Raw genomic sequence first — 18,499 nt, 5'->3', positions numbered from 1 at the left:
TTTAGCTTCCCCCTCTCAAGTTACAGGGTGAATGCTATCACATTATGATCACTCTCTCTTAACCTTTACCTTTAGCTCCCTAATTAAATCTGGTTCATTACACAACACCCAATCCAGAATTGCCTTTCCCCTAGGGAGCTCAACCACAAGCTGCTCTAAAAAAAAAGCATATAACCATATAACAATTACAGCACGGAAACAGGCCATCTCAGCCCTTCTATTCCAGGCCGAACGCTTACTCTCACCTAGTTCCTCCGACCTGCACTCAGCCCATAACCCTCCATTCCTTTCCCGTCCATATAGCTATCCAATTTTACTTTAAATGACAATATCGAACCTGCCTCAACCACTTCTGCTGGAAGCTCGTTCCACACAGCTACCACTTTCTGAGTAAAGAAGTTCCCCCTTGTGTTACCCCTAAACTTTTGCCCCCTAACTCTCGACTCATGTCCTCTTGTTTGAATCTCCCCTACTCTCAATGGAACCTACAATCTTGTAGGCATTCTTCAAATTTCCTCTCTTGGGATCCAGCACCAACTTGCATTTTGAAATCCCCCATGACTATCACAACATTGACTTTTTTACATCCCTTTCCAAACTCCTGTTGTAATTTGCATCCCACTTACTGGCTACTGTTCGGAGGTCTGAACCTATGTTACCTCCTGCTAAGGATTTTATTTTATTTTTTACAAACAGAGCCACTCCACCCCCTCTGCCTATCTTGTCTGCTCTTTTGGTAAAATGTGTCTCCTTGGATTTTAAGCTCCCGGCTCTGATCTTCTTTCAGCCGCAACTCAATGCTGACCACAACGTCACACCTGCCAATTTCTGGCAGTACTACAAGATCATCTACCTTATTCTGAATATTGCATGCAGTCAAATATAAAGCCTTCATCACCATTTTCAATTTTTCCCCCATGTTACACTTCAACTCACCCCTCTGACTGCAATTTTGCCCTATCATCTGCCTGTCCTTCCTAGCAGTTTCAGTATACACTGCATCTACTTGTACACCAACCGCCCCCATCCTCAGCCCTATCCCCCTGTCAAATTATTTAACCCCTCCCAAACAGTTTGACCAAACCTGCCCGAAAGGATATCGGACCCCCTTGGGTTTAAGTGTTGCCCGTCCTTTCTGTACAGTTATACCTTCACCAGAAGAGATCCCAGTGATCCAGAAGTCTGAAACCTTCTTTCTGCACCAGTTCCAACATTCATCTACAAAACATCCTATTATCACCCTCTCCATATAAGGCATCGGTTGGACTGTATTTGGAGTGTTGTGAGCAGTTTTGGGTCCGATATCTAAGAAAGGATCTGCTGGCATTAGAGAAGATCAAGAAAAGGTTTATGAGAATGGTTCTGGCATTGAAATCTTAGTGTTTGATTTCTCTGGGTTTGTACTTGCTGGATTTTAAAGGAATGGGGGGGGATCGCACTGAAACCTATTGAACATTGAAAGGCCTAGATAGAGTGAATGTGAGAGGGTGTTTCCTTTACAGAGGGTGTCTAGGACCAGAGGCACAGTCTCAAAATACAAGGAGGTCTCTTTAGAACAGAGGTGATGAGCAACCTATTGTTAGAGGGTGGTAAATCTGTGGAAGTCATTGCCACAGACAACTGTGGAGGCCAAGTCATTGTGTATATTTAAAGCAGAAGTTGATAGGTTCATGACTAGTTAGGGCATCAAAGGTTATGGGGAAATGACAGGAGAATGGATTGAGAGGGAAAATAAATCAGCATAATTACAGTAGTGAGACTCAATGGGCCAAATGGTCTAATTCTGCTCTGATGCCTGATCCTGTTTGAATAGTCAATTCCTTCTGTAGTTCAGAAATAATAACAATTGCTATGATAAGTGGTTTAGCTGAATCAAGTTGATTTTAATTCACAAAGCCCACAATCTTTGCAGAGCAAATGCAGACTTAATCAGACCACTTGTTGTTCACAATAATAATGAGCTTAAGTGGAAGGATAAAAATAAACGATGTTGATGATCTCCTGATGAGTGTATTGATATGTTAATTTACTGGTGTGTTTTGTGTTACTCTTCAGAATGACATTGGAGGACAACGAGTTCTGGTCAACAAATGGAGCACATTCCTGAAGACCAGACTGATCTGCTCAGTGCTGGGACCCAATGGGATTGAGACGCATTTTGATGAAATGGGTAAGTATTATAACTCCAATTATACTGCACTCCAAAAAATCAATTCCACTAGGATCAGGGTTGGGAGTGAAGTCTGCTATATCCAGTCCTCACCAAGCAATTCAGCTGGAAACCAGAGCTGCATTCCTAATTCTGGATCATGCACCACAGGAAGAGTTATTGGGGTTTTAAGTAACCCATCCAATCACTCCTAAACTGTTGAAGTAAAATTTTGTTAAGGGGGTCTTGATAGCCCTAATACAGTGATTATAACAGCAGGTGTTTGGTGCTCAGTTCTGCTAGGACTAACTATACAGTACCTTCTGCGCCATAGAACTGTTCCTGAGGAATATTAGATTACGAGAACACTCAGTCCTCTTTTATTGTCATTTAGACAATATTGCAGAAATTTCAAACGTAGGTTAGGCTTGGACAGAGGGAAGCTCCAAGATACCCAATGCTCCTTGCTCAAGGGTCTATCAGAGTCAGACAGCACAGAAGCATCCACACTGTATCTGTTTGATCATCTACATGGATTCCATTCGCCCACTTCAGGTGAGTATCCTCCTGTCCTTCGCAGAGATAAGTTTTTGATGCAATGACTAAATCTGATTCCAACACCTGCTCTGGCAGTGAGTTCCAAATATCAACTACTCTGATTTTAAGAAATCTTACCCCTCAGTTCAAGCTCTCAACTTCAGCATATGCTCTCGTTGTTTTGATCCCCATAACACTGGACCGGGTATTTTACTACCCCCACCCCCAATTTTATACACTACTATCAAACCATAAGATCATAAGGCAAAGGAGCAGAATTCAAACATTCGGCCTGTCAAGTCTGCTCTGCCATTCCGCCATGGCTGATTTATCATCCCTCTTAACCCCTTTCTCCTGCCTTCTCCTTCTAACCTGTGATGCAGTGACTGATCAAGAACCTATCAACCTCTGCCTTAAGTATACCTAATGAATTGGCCTCCACAGCCGTCTATGGTCATGAATTCCACAGATTCATCACCCTCAGGCTGAAGAAATTCCTCTTCATCTCTGTTCTAAATGGACGTCTGTCTATTCTGAGGCTGAACCCTCTGGTTCTAGCCTCCCCCTCTATAAGAAACATCCTCTCCATATCCACTCTATCTAGACCTTTCAATGTTGGATAGGTTTCAATCAGATCCCCCATTTCGCTGTATGTTTCCATGTACACGTGATAAATAGATTTGTATTTGAACCCTTTCATTCCCAGAATCAGTGGTATGAACCTCCTCTGGACCTCTGCAATGACAGCATGTCTTTTCTTAGATAAGTGGCCCAAAACTACTCACAGTGTAGTATGATCAATGCCTTATATAGGCTCAGCATTACATCTTTGCTCTTCTATTCTAGTCCTCTCAAAATGAATGCTAACATTGCATTTGCCTTCCTTACCACTGACTCAACCCGCAAGTTAACTTTCAGGGAATCCTGCACAAGGACTCCCAGGTTGCTTTTCACCTCTGAATTTTGAATTTTCTTCCCATTTAGAAGACAGTCTACCAAAGTGCATGACCATATGCTTCCCAACATTATTCCATCTGCCACTTCTTTGCCCATTCTTCCAATCTGTCCAAGTCCTTCTGCAGATTCCCTGCTTCCTCAACACTAACTGCCCTTCTACCTATCATCATCTGCAAACTTGGCCACAAAGCCATCAATTCCTTCATCCAAATCATTGACATATAATGTGTAAAGAAGCGGTCCAAACACTTATCGATGTGGAACACCACTAGTAACCGGCAGCCCAGTAGAAAATCCTCCCTTTATTCCCATTCTTTTCCTCCTACCAGTCTTCTATCAATGCTAGTATTGTTCCCATAATACGATATGCTCTTATCTTGTTAAGCAGCCTCATGTGCAGTACCTTGTCAAAGGCCTTCTGAAAATTCAAGTAAATAATATCCATTGACTCTCCTTTGTCTATCCTGTCTGTTATTTCCTCAAATAATTCCAACAGATTTATGAGGTGAGCTTTTCCCTTAAGGAAAACATGCTGACTTTGGCCTATTTTATCATGTGCCTCCAAGTACCCCGAAATCAGGTCACCCCTCAGCTGATTCCGCTCCAGGGAAACCAATCCCAGCCTGTCCAACTTCTTCCAATCCAGGCAGCACTCTGGTGAGTCTCCTCTGCACTCTCTCCAGCACAACCACATCCTTTCTATAGTGTGTCAACCAGAACTGCATGGAATTCTCCAAGTGCAGTCTGATCAATGTTTTGTAAAGTTATACCATAATTGACCCATTCTTATATTCAATGCCTCGACAGGAATTAAGAAAAATACAGGAATCATTTAGAGTGCCCTCACGCTATTATTGATTCCTTCAGCAGCAGTAAATGGCACTTAAATGCTTACACCCTCTTGCCCTTTGAGGTGCCTGGGGCAGCATCGAAGGCAGTAAAGAGGATGGCCTTCCCATCGCTGGCTGTTGTACTCCATTGTTCAGAAGAGAAGCAAACAGACAGCAGCCAATATACCTTCCCATGGATGGGGAGAGGTTTAGTGTTCATGAGTGAGGAAGTGTCCCACTTGTGTACACTGAGTTGCTGAGAGGGAGTAACCCACACAGACTGAGTCTGGAGTAATGTTCTGCATCCACTTTAATCTGTCACCGCTGGCATGATCAAGAAGCAGCTCATGGTAGTAAAATGAAGTTGGCGGTAGAACTTTTTATGGTCTGATCTAATGTTAGGGCAATTAAGTTGAAGCATTTTTCTGACAGTGATGTTCTCCTGTACACCAATGTACCACGGTGCCAGGATGCCTTGCCTAACAATCTGCTGTCATAGACAGGCAGTTCGCAATGATTAGCCCAAGTGCCAAATGATCTGTCTGTTCATTTCATTCTTCTCAAATTCCACAAAGCCTCTCTGTGAAGAGCTGATCGTTTCCACTGGCCACAATACTGATCACTGCTGCTGTATACTCCTCAAAGGACAGCTAATCTCTAAATCTGCACGGCCATGTCTTCATCCAAATAGTGTTTAAACATTTCTGTCTCCACCAGCCACTAAAGTTCTAGGTCTTCACTGCATCTAGGTGAAAATAAGTTTTCTTATCTTTCCTCTGACACTTTTCCTGTTTACTTCAGGTTTCTGTTCCCACCTGTAATGATACATTCCCCTTAAGGCTGATTTATACTTGTGCGTTCTAGCTTGCGCCGTAGCCTACGCAAGTGGGCTACACCATTGTGAGTATTTATACTTGTGCATTGGTGTGTCTGCGTCTCTCTGCAATTCACCACCAAAATGCTAGTTGGTGGTGGGATTTCTATGTCACTGTGTTGAGTTTCTTCGTGTTGAAACTCAACATGAAGAAATTCAAACTTCAAACAATGGCGACTGAAACTGAAGGAGGGTGAATTTTCTGTGCTTGTCCGGCCACTGAGAGACATGGCGTTTGGTTCATCATGTCCAACCATTTATTTCGCATCAGTGTACGCACAGTATACTCAGAGACTGGCAATCACCATTTGAGTTTTAGCTTCAGGTGGAAGTCAGCAGGCTGCACCAGCTAGCTACAAACTGGCGTCAAGCACAGGATCCTCCATAATTTCGGAGGTCTGTAAAACTTTATGGAAAGCATTGCAGCCAGAGTTCCTTCCCTGCCCTTCCGTCACCCAATGGGAAGCTGTTGCAGCGTAGGAGGAAATGCGATGCTACCAAGCGGACCAATCACAGTTGTTGCAGTCTGTGACGCCGCGACACGTAGTTACATTTTGGGAGAGGCGCGTGTTAGGCTACGGCATAGGGTTTAGCGTAGATACCGCATAGGGTTCGCGGCTACACCGTACCTATGACGTACATTTGACGCACAAGTATAAATCAGCCTTTACTCTTTCTCAACTTAACTTCTGTTTGCTATCCCTCTACCCAAGTGACCAAGCCTTCCACCTCTTACTCTCATCTCATCTTCTCTTTTGCTCCTCAAAAAAATCTGCGATCCACTGCAAGGTTCTTTGTTATGCTCCCTCTCATTGTATCACATAACCTTCTCTCTTTTGCCTCATCTTATTAGTATCTAATTAGTCAGGGTATCAAGGGATATGGGGAAAAAGCCGGAAATTGGAACTAGATGGGAGAATAGTTTAGCTCATGGGGGAGTTACGGAGCAGACTCGATGGGCCGAATGGCCTACTTCGGCTCCTTTGTCTTGTGATCTTGTGACCTTTATGTATCTTGTTGTCCAGAGGCCTACAATGCCAGCAACACAGTGTTCTCTTTCTGTGGGAGTGTTTTACCCAAAACCTTTTGAATTTCCTTTTCATTATTGTCAGATTCCAGCTCAGCAATAACCTCCATTCCACTTTGATAAATTACTTCTCCATCTTGTGAAACAGATTTTAGTCCAGTTTAGTACTTTTTTTCTTATTTTATCTTTGATATTTTCCATGATTATGTTCAATCCAACTGAATGATGGTCACTTCCACAGTGCTCTATCCACTGTTCTGCCTCATTCCCCAAAACCCAGTTACGGACTGGCTCCTCTCACTGGGCTTATTACATCCTGGTTACAAATTGAGGAGGTCTATGGCCTTTGTACCTTACACTCAGACTGCAATGTTAGCGTAATTAAACTCCCCTCTCTCTTAGCAATCGCTGACAAGTTCACTATCCTATCTGTGCTGGGATTATCCCGCAAGTTTTGCCATGCTTCTGGCACCAACATAACATGCACACAACTTAGTAACCCTAACCCGTATGTCTTTGGAATGTGGGAGGAAACTGGAACACCCAGAGGAAACCCATGCGGTCACAAGGAGAATGTAAAAAATTCCCTGCACATAGCAACGGGAATTGAACTCTGATCTTACAGCTGGTGCTATAAATCGCTGCACTAACTGCTCACTACCATGACACCTGAAAATTTAGAGGATGCTTCACAAATATGCATGTTAATTATAGTTAGCTATGTCATTAAATGTGTGGTTGTTTCTCTCAGATGCAGGGAATATATCATCCAGTCTTTGAACAAGGTGACCTGCCAGAGTAGGAACACCTCTAAAGTATCACTTCAATGTTCTGATATTTGCACAGTGAGACACCATCTTCTGCATAATCAATAATTCCCCGTGTTTCTGTGTTACAGAGGATGTGTTTCTGTTGCAGACCAGAGATCGCAGAAACCCTGATGTCTATATCTTGTTCAGAACCACCAGGTAAAGAACCACCTCAGCTTGATACCTTTGGCGTTGGGATACCAGATCAGATTAATTGGTAATGGATAACTGGGTTATTGTCACTTGTACTGAAATACAATGAAAAAGTTTGTTAGCAACCCATCCAGACAGATTCTTTTCTACAAAAGGAAAACATTAACAGTGTAAGTGCAGTGCAGGCAGACAAATAAAGGGTCACAATGAGGTAGGTTGGGCAATCAAAAGTTCAACTTCAGTGTACTAATGGTCTGTTCAAGTCTCCGATAACGCTGGGATAGAAGCTGTCCTTAAGCCTGGTGGCACGTTCTTAAATTTTTGTATCTTCTGCCCAATGAAAGAAAGGAGAAAAGAGAATGTCTAGGGTGGGTGGGGTTCTTGATTACTGGCTGCTTTACTGAGGCATCAGGAAGTGTATACAGAGTCCGTAGAAGGGACACTGGTTTCTATGATGGACTGCCCTTTGTCCAGAACTCTGTACAATTTCTTGCAGTTGTACATTTCTGTGTTTTTATGCATCATTTCAGTGAAAAATACAAAATAAAATACAATGCATTTAAGAAGGTGACAGACAATTTCTGGACAGGAGAAGCATCAGATAATTGGAGGAGAAAATATAGGGGATATGACATTGAGATAGATGATCAGACATAGCAAGCAATCTACCAGAAATGTTCTGAATCCCTGGTCTAATGTACAAGCGTCCTGCAATGTAGCATTTACAGTGTCAGACTCGGCCAGCTGGAATGCACGGACACCCATCCCTAACACCGACCCATCTTCTTCATTTCCATAAGTGCTACCTGATCCATTGGGATTTTCCGGCATTCATGTTGTGTAAGGTCTCCATCCAACGTCTTCCTTTCCGTCTTTTCCTTATATCTGTCCCTCCCACCTGCTGGAATGTCCAAACATTCTCACAGTTCTAACGAAGACCAGTTGACAAGAAACGATGACCTGATTTCCTTCTCCCAGATCTTCCTGACCTGCTGAGTGCTTATGGCAATTTCTGTTCTAGTCTGACCCTTCACAGTACACTCGGGACCAGCTTCATGGATGCATAATGGGGACCAGCACTGGAGCCAACCTCAGTAAGGATCTCTGTAAACGATCACTAATCCGGATCTTCCATACCACCCAGAGGCTATTTCACCTCCCTAAACCATCCCATAGGTTACACTCTCTCAGGACTGCGTACAGCCCCAACCCAAACTTCTGATCAGGTAAAACCCTTTCCCCTACTCAACCCCCATTTTTCAACCTATCAGTCCTCTCTCGCTCCTCACACTGTGCGGCAATTCCCAATCACTCGCTCTCCCTCAGGCCAGATCCTGTGGCGCTTTCCTAGGTCTGTTTCCCTTAACTCTGCACCTCTATTCACCTTGCACAGTTTGCTAGGCCATTGTCCTTTCACACCTGCTTCTGCTCCACCTTCACATATGCTGGTCTGCTCTTCTTCAGGTCTGCATCTCATCCCTTCCAGAACTGCTTGGGCACCGCCGTTGCATTCTTCCCATCAAGCCTTCCAGAGCCCCATCCTGCCAAGTCTGCACCCAGTTTGCCAGATCCTCTCAGAGTCCCTGCTCTCTCTGTGCTTCCCTCTGCCGCTGCCCCTATATGGATCCGGAGGTCACCCAACTACTTGATCTACCTGTGCTTCTCATGCCACTTCCCCTCATCTTGTTGGCCCTTCGTTCTGTCCTTCTGTTCATCCCACATGGTCCACTAGCCTGACATCCTTTCAGCTCCACATCCAACCTGTTGTCCCTCTTCCTCCAGGTGTCCTCCATATCACGTCCATTTGGTACCATCCTGCTTTCGACCATTCAGGTCTTCATCTGCCCTGCCATCTCCCTTTCAGGTCTGCATTGAGTGACTTTCAATGGTCTTGATGCGCAACCCCCAACCACAGTGGGTCTCCCCCCAGTCCCTCCCACTGTAACCCTCTCTCCCTCCCACTGTAACCCTCTCCCCTCTTCTCCCCACATCTCCTCTGCAATCTGTGTGACCATGAAATTCTCCTCAGTACGATGTTGATTCAGCTCAGAGAACGAGCCTACTCATTCTCTGTTGTGTTTCTAATGGGACTTCATGCTGCTCTGTACAGGTTAAAGACATGTTTTTTTTCTGTCTAATTAACAAATATAAAAATCATTGCAAATATTGTACTCAATAGCAGATTGCCAAACAAAAATAAGGGCCTTTTCTGAATCTTTCTTCTGTTAATTAACCTATGCCACATCGAATATTAACAGTGCAACACACACAAAATGCTAGAGCAACTAAGCGAGCCAGACAGCATCTAAAGAGGGAAGTAAACAGTTGATGTTTCAGACAAAGACTCCTCCCAGATCCCCCTGTTCTGCCACACTTCTCAGTGCCCTACCACTCACCATGTAAACTCTATCTTGCTTTGTCCTTCCAAAGTGCAACATCTTGCATTAAATACCATCTGCCATTTTTTCTGCCTGTTTTCCAGCTGGTCTAGATCCCTGTGCAAGCTTTGATAGTCTTCCTCACTGTCCACTACACCCCCATTTGCAAATTTGCCTCCCGTGTGATGAATCATCGCTACCTTCGACTCGGCCAACAACAGCAGTGTCATTGGCAAACTTAAATATGGCAGTGGAACTCTGCTTAGCCTCACTGTCATAAGTATAAAGTGAGTAGAGCAGGAGACTGAGCAAACGTGCTTTGTGGTGCACTTGTGCTGAGGGAGGTTATGGAGGAGATGTTGCCAATCCAAACTGACTGGGGTCTGCAAGTGAGGGAATCGAGGATCCAGTTGCACAAGGAGGTACTGAGGCTAAGGACTTGAAGCTTATTGATTAGTTTTGAGAGGATGATAGTCAATGAAGAGCATCTTGATGTATGCATCTTCATTGTTGTATGCATCTTCATCGTCCGGATATTCCAGGATTGAGTGAAGAGCCAAAGAAATAGCACCCACTGTTGATCTATTGTGACTGTAGGCAAATTGGACTGGATCCATGTCACTTCTCAGGCAGGAGCTGCTGTGTGTCATCACCAACCTCTCATAGCACATCATCACATTGGATGTAAGTGCTACTGGATGATGGTTATTGAGGCAGGTTACCACATTCTTCTCAGCCACCGGCATAATTGAAGGCTGCTTGAAGCAGTTGAGTACCTGAGACTCTCTAAGCGAGATGTTAAAGATGTCAGTGAACACTCCAGCCAGCTGATCAGCACAAGTCTTTAGTACTCGGTCATGTAGCCCATCTGGGCTCTATGCTCTCTATGGTTTCACATCGGCTTCAGAGACTGAAATCACAGGGTTATCGGGAGCTGTGGGAGTTCAGGAAGATTCCTCCATGTTTTGATGGTCAAAGTGAGTGTAAAAGGCATTGAGCTCATCAGAGAGCAAAGCTTTGTTATTATCTATGTTGCTTGGTTTCATTTTGTGTTGGGCACGTGGCCAAGTGGTTAAGGCATTCGTCCAGTGATCTCAAGGTCGCTAGTTCGAGCCTCAGCTGTGGGGCAGTGTGTTTGTGCCCTTGAGCAAGGCACTTAATCACACATTGCTCTAGTCTGTGTAAGGAGTGGCGCCCCACACAGACTTCCAATCTGCGCCTTGTAAGGCATGAAAATGGCCGACGCAAGCCTCTCATGGTCTGAGTAGACATTCCCTCCCCTCGACGTCCCCCCTTCATTTTGTGGGAGGTGATAGCATTCAAGCCCCACCACAGCTGTCGAGCATCCTTCATATCCTCCATTGATTCAAGTTTAGTCCTGAATTGCCACTTTGCCTGCAAAATGGCTTTCTGGAGATTGTATCAAGATCTTTTGTATTTAAGTTGGTAGCTGGACCTTAATGTCACTGACCTTGCCCTCAGCAGATTGCGGATCTCACAGTTCATCCAGGGTTTCTGGCTTAGACTGAATGATTTTGTGGGGACACACTTGTCCACAACTGTTTTTATAACATCCATAAAAGCCATGGTGTATTTGTTCAGATCCACAATTGAGGTTGTTGGATCTGATTGTTTAATTTTAATTGTTTGCAGTTTTGCAATCAAGTATCTGCTTGTGTTTTAAGTAGCCTTTACATACATAACAGTTTAATATGCCTCAAGTCGCTATACAGAGTATAATTCTGGAAGCTTCTTAGCTTCTTTGCTCTAAATGAGTATTTTCCCATTGGCTGATTTTATGGAAGTATGAAGTATTTTCAAGTTGGATTCTTCTTATCTATGGAATTTTTCTTTTCTCTGTGGTATAAAAATAGCGGCATTGTGCCAGGCACTATCTTTCTTTCTTTAGCATCCCTTCTCCAAGTAGTAGGCTTCTGTCCTAGTTTGTTTCAACTTCTCTTTGTTCTATCAACTCTAAATAAAATGATCATGAAGTAACAAATTTTATGCCTCAGATTTAAATGCCAGAATCTGACAAGTCCTTGAACACAGCCCAGCCTACTGACTCGAAGCAAACCCATAGCCACTCCCGCGCCTTTGTTGTCCTTGTCTCTGGACCCTTGTACTTTAGCCTCTGCCTGTTTGCAGGTAGGAGGAGGGCCACTAAGTGATCAGATTTCCCAAAATGCAGTCTACGCATGGAACAGTAGACATTCCTAATTGCAGTAACACTGCTTTGGTGTGTTGGGATCCCAGGTGTTGCAGGTGATATGTTGATGATAATTGGGCAGAGTTTTCTTCAAGGAAACCTGATTGAAGTTCCTGACACTGATTTGAAAGGTGTGGGGTTAGGCTGTTTCTTGCTTGGTAATTGTGGCATTCAATGCATCAATTTGTTGCTTAACATCTGCCTTTGACTGTATGTAAGCTGTGGTCAGGATCACAGAGGAAAACTCTCTCATTAAGTAGAATGGTCACCACTTAACCATCAGATGTTCCAGGTCAGGGGAACAAGAGTACAACAAGATCACTGTGTCCAAGCAATACGAAAATTTTAGCATGAAACACATACCTCCTCTTTTTGCTTTCTCTGAATCAGCACTATAGTCCATCCAGTGTATCGAAAATCCCTCGGGTCTTACCAGTGTAACCAGAATGAGCCACGTCTCTTTGAAACAGCGAATGCAACAATCTCTCATTTCTCTCCAATACAGCAATCTTGTTCTTAGGTCCTCAGTGATTGTACATTTGCTAACAAGAAACTGGGTAGAGGAAGTTTCATGCCCCTTGATTAATCTGGCTTGGAGTTCTCCCCTCCTCCCTCTCTACCGCAGCAATGTACCTTCATCTGCTTAATAGTGCTGTACCTACAGTACATACTTGAGAGTTAAGTCCACTGAGTCCTTAACAGATCATGAAATTGCCAGTCATTAAAACGGTTCAAAATTACATTGCTTAAAGGGAAATTACAGGCTGAGATTGTAGTGAGAGTAATTCTGAAGTAGTGTATTTAGATTTAGATAGAATGCACACTCAGTTTCTGAAGGAAGTAGCTAGAGAGATTACGGAAGCATTAACATAGTCATAGTAATACTTTATTAATCCCGGGGGAAATTGGTTTTCGTTACAGTTGCTCCATAAATAATAAGTAGTAATAGAACCATAAATAGTTAAATAGTAATTTGTAAAATTATGCCAGTAAATTATGAAATAAGTCCAGGACCAGCCTATTGGCTCAGGGTATCTGACCCTCCAAGGGAGGACTGGTAAAGTTTGATGGCCGCAGGCAGGAATGACTTCCTATGACGCTCAGTGCTGCATCTTGGTGGAATGAATCTCTGGCTGAATGCACTCCTGTGCCCACCCAGTACATTATGTAGTGGATGGGAGACATTGACCAAGATGGCATGCAACTTAGACAGCATCCTCTTTTCAGACACCACCATCAGAGAGTCCAGTTCCATCCCCACAACATCACTGGCCTTGCAAATGAGTTTGTTGATTCTGTCGGTGTCTGCCACCCTCAGCCTGCTGCCCCAGAACACAACAGCAAACATGATAGCACTGGCTGCCACAGACTCGTAGAACATCCTCAGCATCGTCCGGCAGATGATGAAGGACCCCAGTCTCCTCAGGAAATAGAGACGGCTCTGACCCTTCTTGTAGACAGCCTCAGTGTTCTTTGACCAGTCCAGTTTATTGTCAATTCGTACAATGATCTTTCAAGAATTGATAGATTCTGGCATTGTACTGGATGACTGGAAAATTGCAAATGTTACTCTGCTATTTAAGAAGGGTGGAAGGCAGCAGAAAGGAAACCGTAGAGCTGTTAGCTTGACATCACTGTTTGGGAAGTTGTTGGAATCAATTGTTAGGGATAAGTTTACGGAGTACCTGGAGGCACATAACAAGATAGGCCAAAGCCAACATGGTTTCCCGAAAAGAAAATTCTGCCTGACTAACCTACTGCAATTTTTTTGAGGAAATTACAAGCAGGGTAGACAAAGGAGATGCAGTGGATGTGGTGTACTTGGATTTTCAGGAGGCCTTTGACAAGCTGCCGCACATGAGGCTGCTTAGCAAGATAAGATCCCATGGAATTACAGGGTAGTTACTAGCATGGGTGGAGAATTGGCTGATCGGCAGAAAACAGAGTGGGAATAAAGGGATCTTATTCTGGCTGGCTGCTGTTAGCAGTGGAGTTCCACAGGGGTCGATGTTGGGACCACTGCTTTTTACGATGTATGTCAATGATTTGGACTATGGAATTAATGGATTTGTGACTAAATTTGCCAATGGTACTAAGATAGCTGGAGGAGCGGGTAGTGTTGAGGAAACAGAGCCTGCAGAGAGACTTAGATAGTTTAGGGGAATGGGCAAAGAAGTGGCAAATGAAATACAATGTTGGAAAGTCATATACTTTGGTGGAAGAAATAAATGGGTAGACTATTATTTAGATGGGAAGAGAATTCAAAATGCAGGGGTGCAAAGGGACTTGGGAGTCCTTGTGCAGGATATCCGAAAGGTTAACCTCTAGGTTGAGTAGGTGGTGAAGAAGACAAATGCAATGTTGGCATTCATTTCTAGAGGTATAGAATATAAGAACAGGGATGTGATGTTGAGGTTCTATAAGGCACTCGTGAAACCACACTTGGAGTATTGTGTGCAATTTTGGACTCCTTATTTTAGAAAGGATATATTGACATTGGGGAGGGTTCAGAGAAGATTCAAGAAAATGACTCCAGGAATGAAAGGCTTTCCGTATGAGGAATGTTTGGCAGCTCTTGGGCTGTATTCCCTAGAGATCAGGAGAATGAGGGAGGATCTCATAGAAACATTCTGAATGTTAAAAGGCCTGAACAGATTAGATATGGTAAAGATACTTTCCATGGTAGGGGAGTCCAGGACAAGAGAGCACGACTTTAGGATTGAAGGATGTCCATTTAGAACAGAGATGTGGAGAAATTACTTTAGTCAGAGGGTGGTAAATTGTGGAATTTGTTGCCACAAGCGGCTGTGGAGGCCAAGTCATTTTGTGCATTTAAGGCAGAGATAGATAGGTTATTGATTAGCCAGGGAATCAAAGGGAATGGGGAGAAGGCAGGCGAGTGGGGATGACTGAAGGAATTGAATCAGCCCATGATTGAATAGCAGAGCAGACTCGATGGGCCGAATAGCCTACTTCTGCTCTTGTATCTTATGGTCTTAAGTTTTGTAAGCAGCCCACAACACCATGCCATGATTCACCAGCACCATCTTAGGAAAGAGTTTGAGAAGCAGCAGTGAGAGGTGTGAACAATCAACACATAGCGCGGAGCCTGAGAAGCTAAAAATGGAGTAGTGTTCCTACAAAAAGCGAGGTGGGAGGCTGTGGAAAGCAAGGCAGCTGCAGCAACCAGTTGGCCTAGAATGGAAATCAGTCATTAACCCAGCTCCTGAAATGGCGTCCAATGTGCAAAAGAAGGCAGACTGCAAAATAAAACAATAAGTAAACAAATAATACTGAGAAGATGAGTGGTAGAGTCTCCTCTGTCTCCATTTGTAGAGACAAAAGAGATGCATATGCCGGAATCTGGTGGAGAAACTCAGTATGTCGAGCAGCACATGCGGGAGGAAAGGAATTGTTGATAGGGTGGGAGTTGACAGTGGATATGATGAAACTTTGGGTAGTGCACAAGTACCTTAATTCCACTCTCGCCTCTGATACCGACCACATACTGTCTCTGTACGTTACGGGAGAAATAGTAATTAGATTCATTTATGAAGCAAATATGTATTCAGGTTACAGTCAAGTTAAATATCAAGCAGAACAGATAGAGTGATGCTGTACCTCTACTTCTTTAGGAGTTTGTGAAGATTCAACATGACATCTAAAACTTTAACAAACTTCTACAGATGTGTGGTGGAGAATATAGTGACTGGCTGCATCACAGCCTGGTATGGAAACACCAATGCCACAAAAAGTAGTGGATAGGGCCCAGTTCATCATGGGTAAAGCCCTCCCCACTACTGGGTACATCTACATTGTCACAGGAAAGTAGGATCCATTATCAGGTACCCCACCACCCAGGTCATGCTCTCTTCTTACTGCTGCCGTCAGGAAGGAGGTACGGGAGCCTCAGGACTCACACTACCAGGCTCAGGAACAGTTATTACACCTCAACCATCAGGCTCCTGAACCAAAGGGATAATTTCACTCAACTTCACTTGCCCCGTCCCTGAACTCTTCCCACAACCTATAGACTCACTTTCAAGGACTTTTCATCTCATGTTCTCAATATTTATTGCTTATTTATTGGTATTATTTCTTTTCTTTCTTTTTGTATTTGCACAGTTTGTTGTCTTTTGCACAGTGGTTGTCTGCCTTGATGGTACAGTCTTTCACTGATGCTATTATTTTCATTGGATGTGAGTACACCCACAAGAAAATGAATCTCAGGGTTGTATATGGTGACATTTATGTACTTTGATAATAATTTACTTTGAATATTTGAATTTTGAACGGCCTCCAGTTGTTGGAGCATGTTTATAAATTGCCTTCCCTAGCCCGTTGAGCACTGAAATGGCTGTAACGTGCTTTCAGAGGTCTTGTGTTTAGTAGCAGTGCGATCACTCGAGTCAAGTATGGTGCTTTCCTAAAGGGTTGTCTGTCAGTGGGTCTTCAGGTGGCTTTAGAGGTTGATCTGGGATCCATATACCTGTGCTTTACAATTTCAAGTTTTTGTGTGTAAATGGCAACAGAATGATGAATTGTTGTACATCTCATTCTCTGTTGGTCAATCTGTTTGTTACAGCAACGTATTCCAGGGTTACGCAGTTTGTGTGTACCACATGTCCGCGATCCGTGAAGCGTTTAATGGACCCTACGCTCACAAAGCAGAGCCGGAGTATCACTGGGGACCTTATGAGGGCAAGGTGCCTTACCCAAGGCCAGGCAGTGTAAGTCCATTCACAACACATTTAATTGCTGGAAATAATTTGGAAGATGTGTAGCTCGGGTGGTTGATGCTTGGGTTGAGTTGCTGTCCGATCTCGGCAACTTACTTGCAAACGTATCATCGCCATGTGAGGAGATATCATCAGGACGCTGTTGATTGTGGTGTGTCCTCTGAATGCTTGGCCTTTATATACTTTTCAATCAGCTGATTGGATGTCTTTTCGGAAACTCAATTGTGATGTGGAGAGGAATTCCCATTGATGATTGATCTCAATCTTGATCAAATGGGTTGTTCTTCCATACATTTGAAATGTCTCAGAAATGACCATAAGACATAGGAGCAGAATTAGGGCATTTGGCGCATTGAGTCTGCTCCACCATTCAATCATGGCTGATCCTTTTTCACTCCTTCTCAGCCCCACTCCTCGGCCTTCTCCTCGTAACCTTTGATGCCGTGTAAAACCAAGAACCTATCAAGTTCTGCCTTAAATATACTCAATGACCTGACCTCCACAGCTGCATATGGCAACAAATTCCACAAATTCACCACCCTCTGGCTAAAGAAAATTCTCCGGATCTCTGTTTTAAATGGACATCCCTCTATCCTGGGAATCATCCTTTCCACATCTACTCTGTTCCTTGTATGAAATTCCTTTCATTCCCAGAATCATCCTTGTGAACCTCCTGTGAATCCTCTCCAATGCCAGTACATCCTTTCTTAAATGAGGAGCTCCAAGACTGTTCACTGCTCACGATACTCAAGGTGAGGCCTTACTACTGCCTTATAAAGCCTCAACATCACATCCCTGCTCTTGTATTTTAAACCTCTTGAAATGAATGCTAACATTGCATTTGCCTTCCTCACCACTGACTCAACCTGCAAGTTAACCTTGAGGTTGTTCTGCACAAGAACTTCCAAGTCCTTTGCATTTCAGATTTTTGGATTTTCTCCCCATTTAGAAAATAGACTTCATATTAATTTCTACTATTAAAGTGCTTGACCATGCATTTTCCAACATTGTATTTTATTTGCCACTCTCTTGCCTGTTCACCTAATCTGTCTAAGTCCTTCTGCAGACTATCGGTTTCCTTAACACTACCTGCCCCTGCACCAATCTTCAGATCAACTGCAAACTTGGCAACAAAACCATCTATTCCATCATCTAAATCATTTATATACAGCATAAAAAGCAGTCCAAACACTGACCCATTCGGAACACCACTACTCAGCGGCAGCCAACCAGGAAAGGATCCTTTTATTCCCATTCACTTTCTCTTACCAATCAGCCAATGCTCTAACCATGTTAGTAACTTTCCTGTAATACTATGGGCTCCTAATTTGGTAAGCAGCCTCACCTGTGGCACCTTGTCAAAAGCCTTCTGAAAATCTAAATATCCCCTTTATCTATCCTACTTGTATCTCTTCATAGAATTCCAACAGGTTTGTCAGGCAGGATTTTCTCTGAAGGAAACCATGCTGACTTTGTACTATCTTGTCCTATGTCACCAAGTACTCCATCACCTCATTCTTAACAATTGATCTAACATCTTCCCAACCACTGAGGTCAGGCTAACTGGTGCCTTCCTCCTTTCTGCAAGAATGGAGTGGCATTTGCCTGACAGCCCTGCTGCTCCAAGAACACAGAAATTCAGTCACGTTGAAGCCAACAGCAACGTTGAGGAGAGTACTTTGCAGACAAAAAGAACAAACCAAGCTCTAAGACAAGACCAATGTGGTTACTGCAGCAAATATTACATCAGCCAAACTGGGAGAAAATTATCCACAAGGATCTATGAACATCAGTTGGCTGTAACATGGCACGACCAACTCTTCCGAGTCTTTACCCA

General features: G+C 43.6%; 1 protein-coding gene across 2 annotated transcripts in view; it reads left to right on the top strand.

Moving 5' to 3' along the window:
* Positions 1 to 18,499, top strand: part of LOC140186712 (semaphorin-3E-like) — a 374,748-nt gene that overhangs the window by 328,691 nt on the left and 27,558 nt on the right. For both annotated transcript variants that reach the window (XM_072241202.1, XM_072241201.1), the window contains 3 exons: positions 2,056 to 2,170; positions 7,273 to 7,342; positions 16,509 to 16,653. In XM_072241202.1, coding sequence (XP_072097303.1) covers positions 2,056 to 2,170; positions 7,273 to 7,342; positions 16,509 to 16,653 — 330 coding nt within the window. The remainder of the gene's footprint in view (positions 1 to 2,055; positions 2,171 to 7,272; positions 7,343 to 16,508; positions 16,654 to 18,499) is intronic.

The sequence above is a fragment of the Mobula birostris genome, chromosome 23 (genome assembly GCF_030028105.1).
Source record: "Mobula birostris isolate sMobBir1 chromosome 23, sMobBir1.hap1, whole genome shotgun sequence".
Lineage (NCBI taxonomy): Eukaryota > Metazoa > Chordata > Chondrichthyes > Myliobatiformes > Myliobatidae > Mobula > Mobula birostris.
Note: the sequence above shows the minus strand (reverse complement) of the source record. Positions and strands in the feature narration are given on the sequence as shown.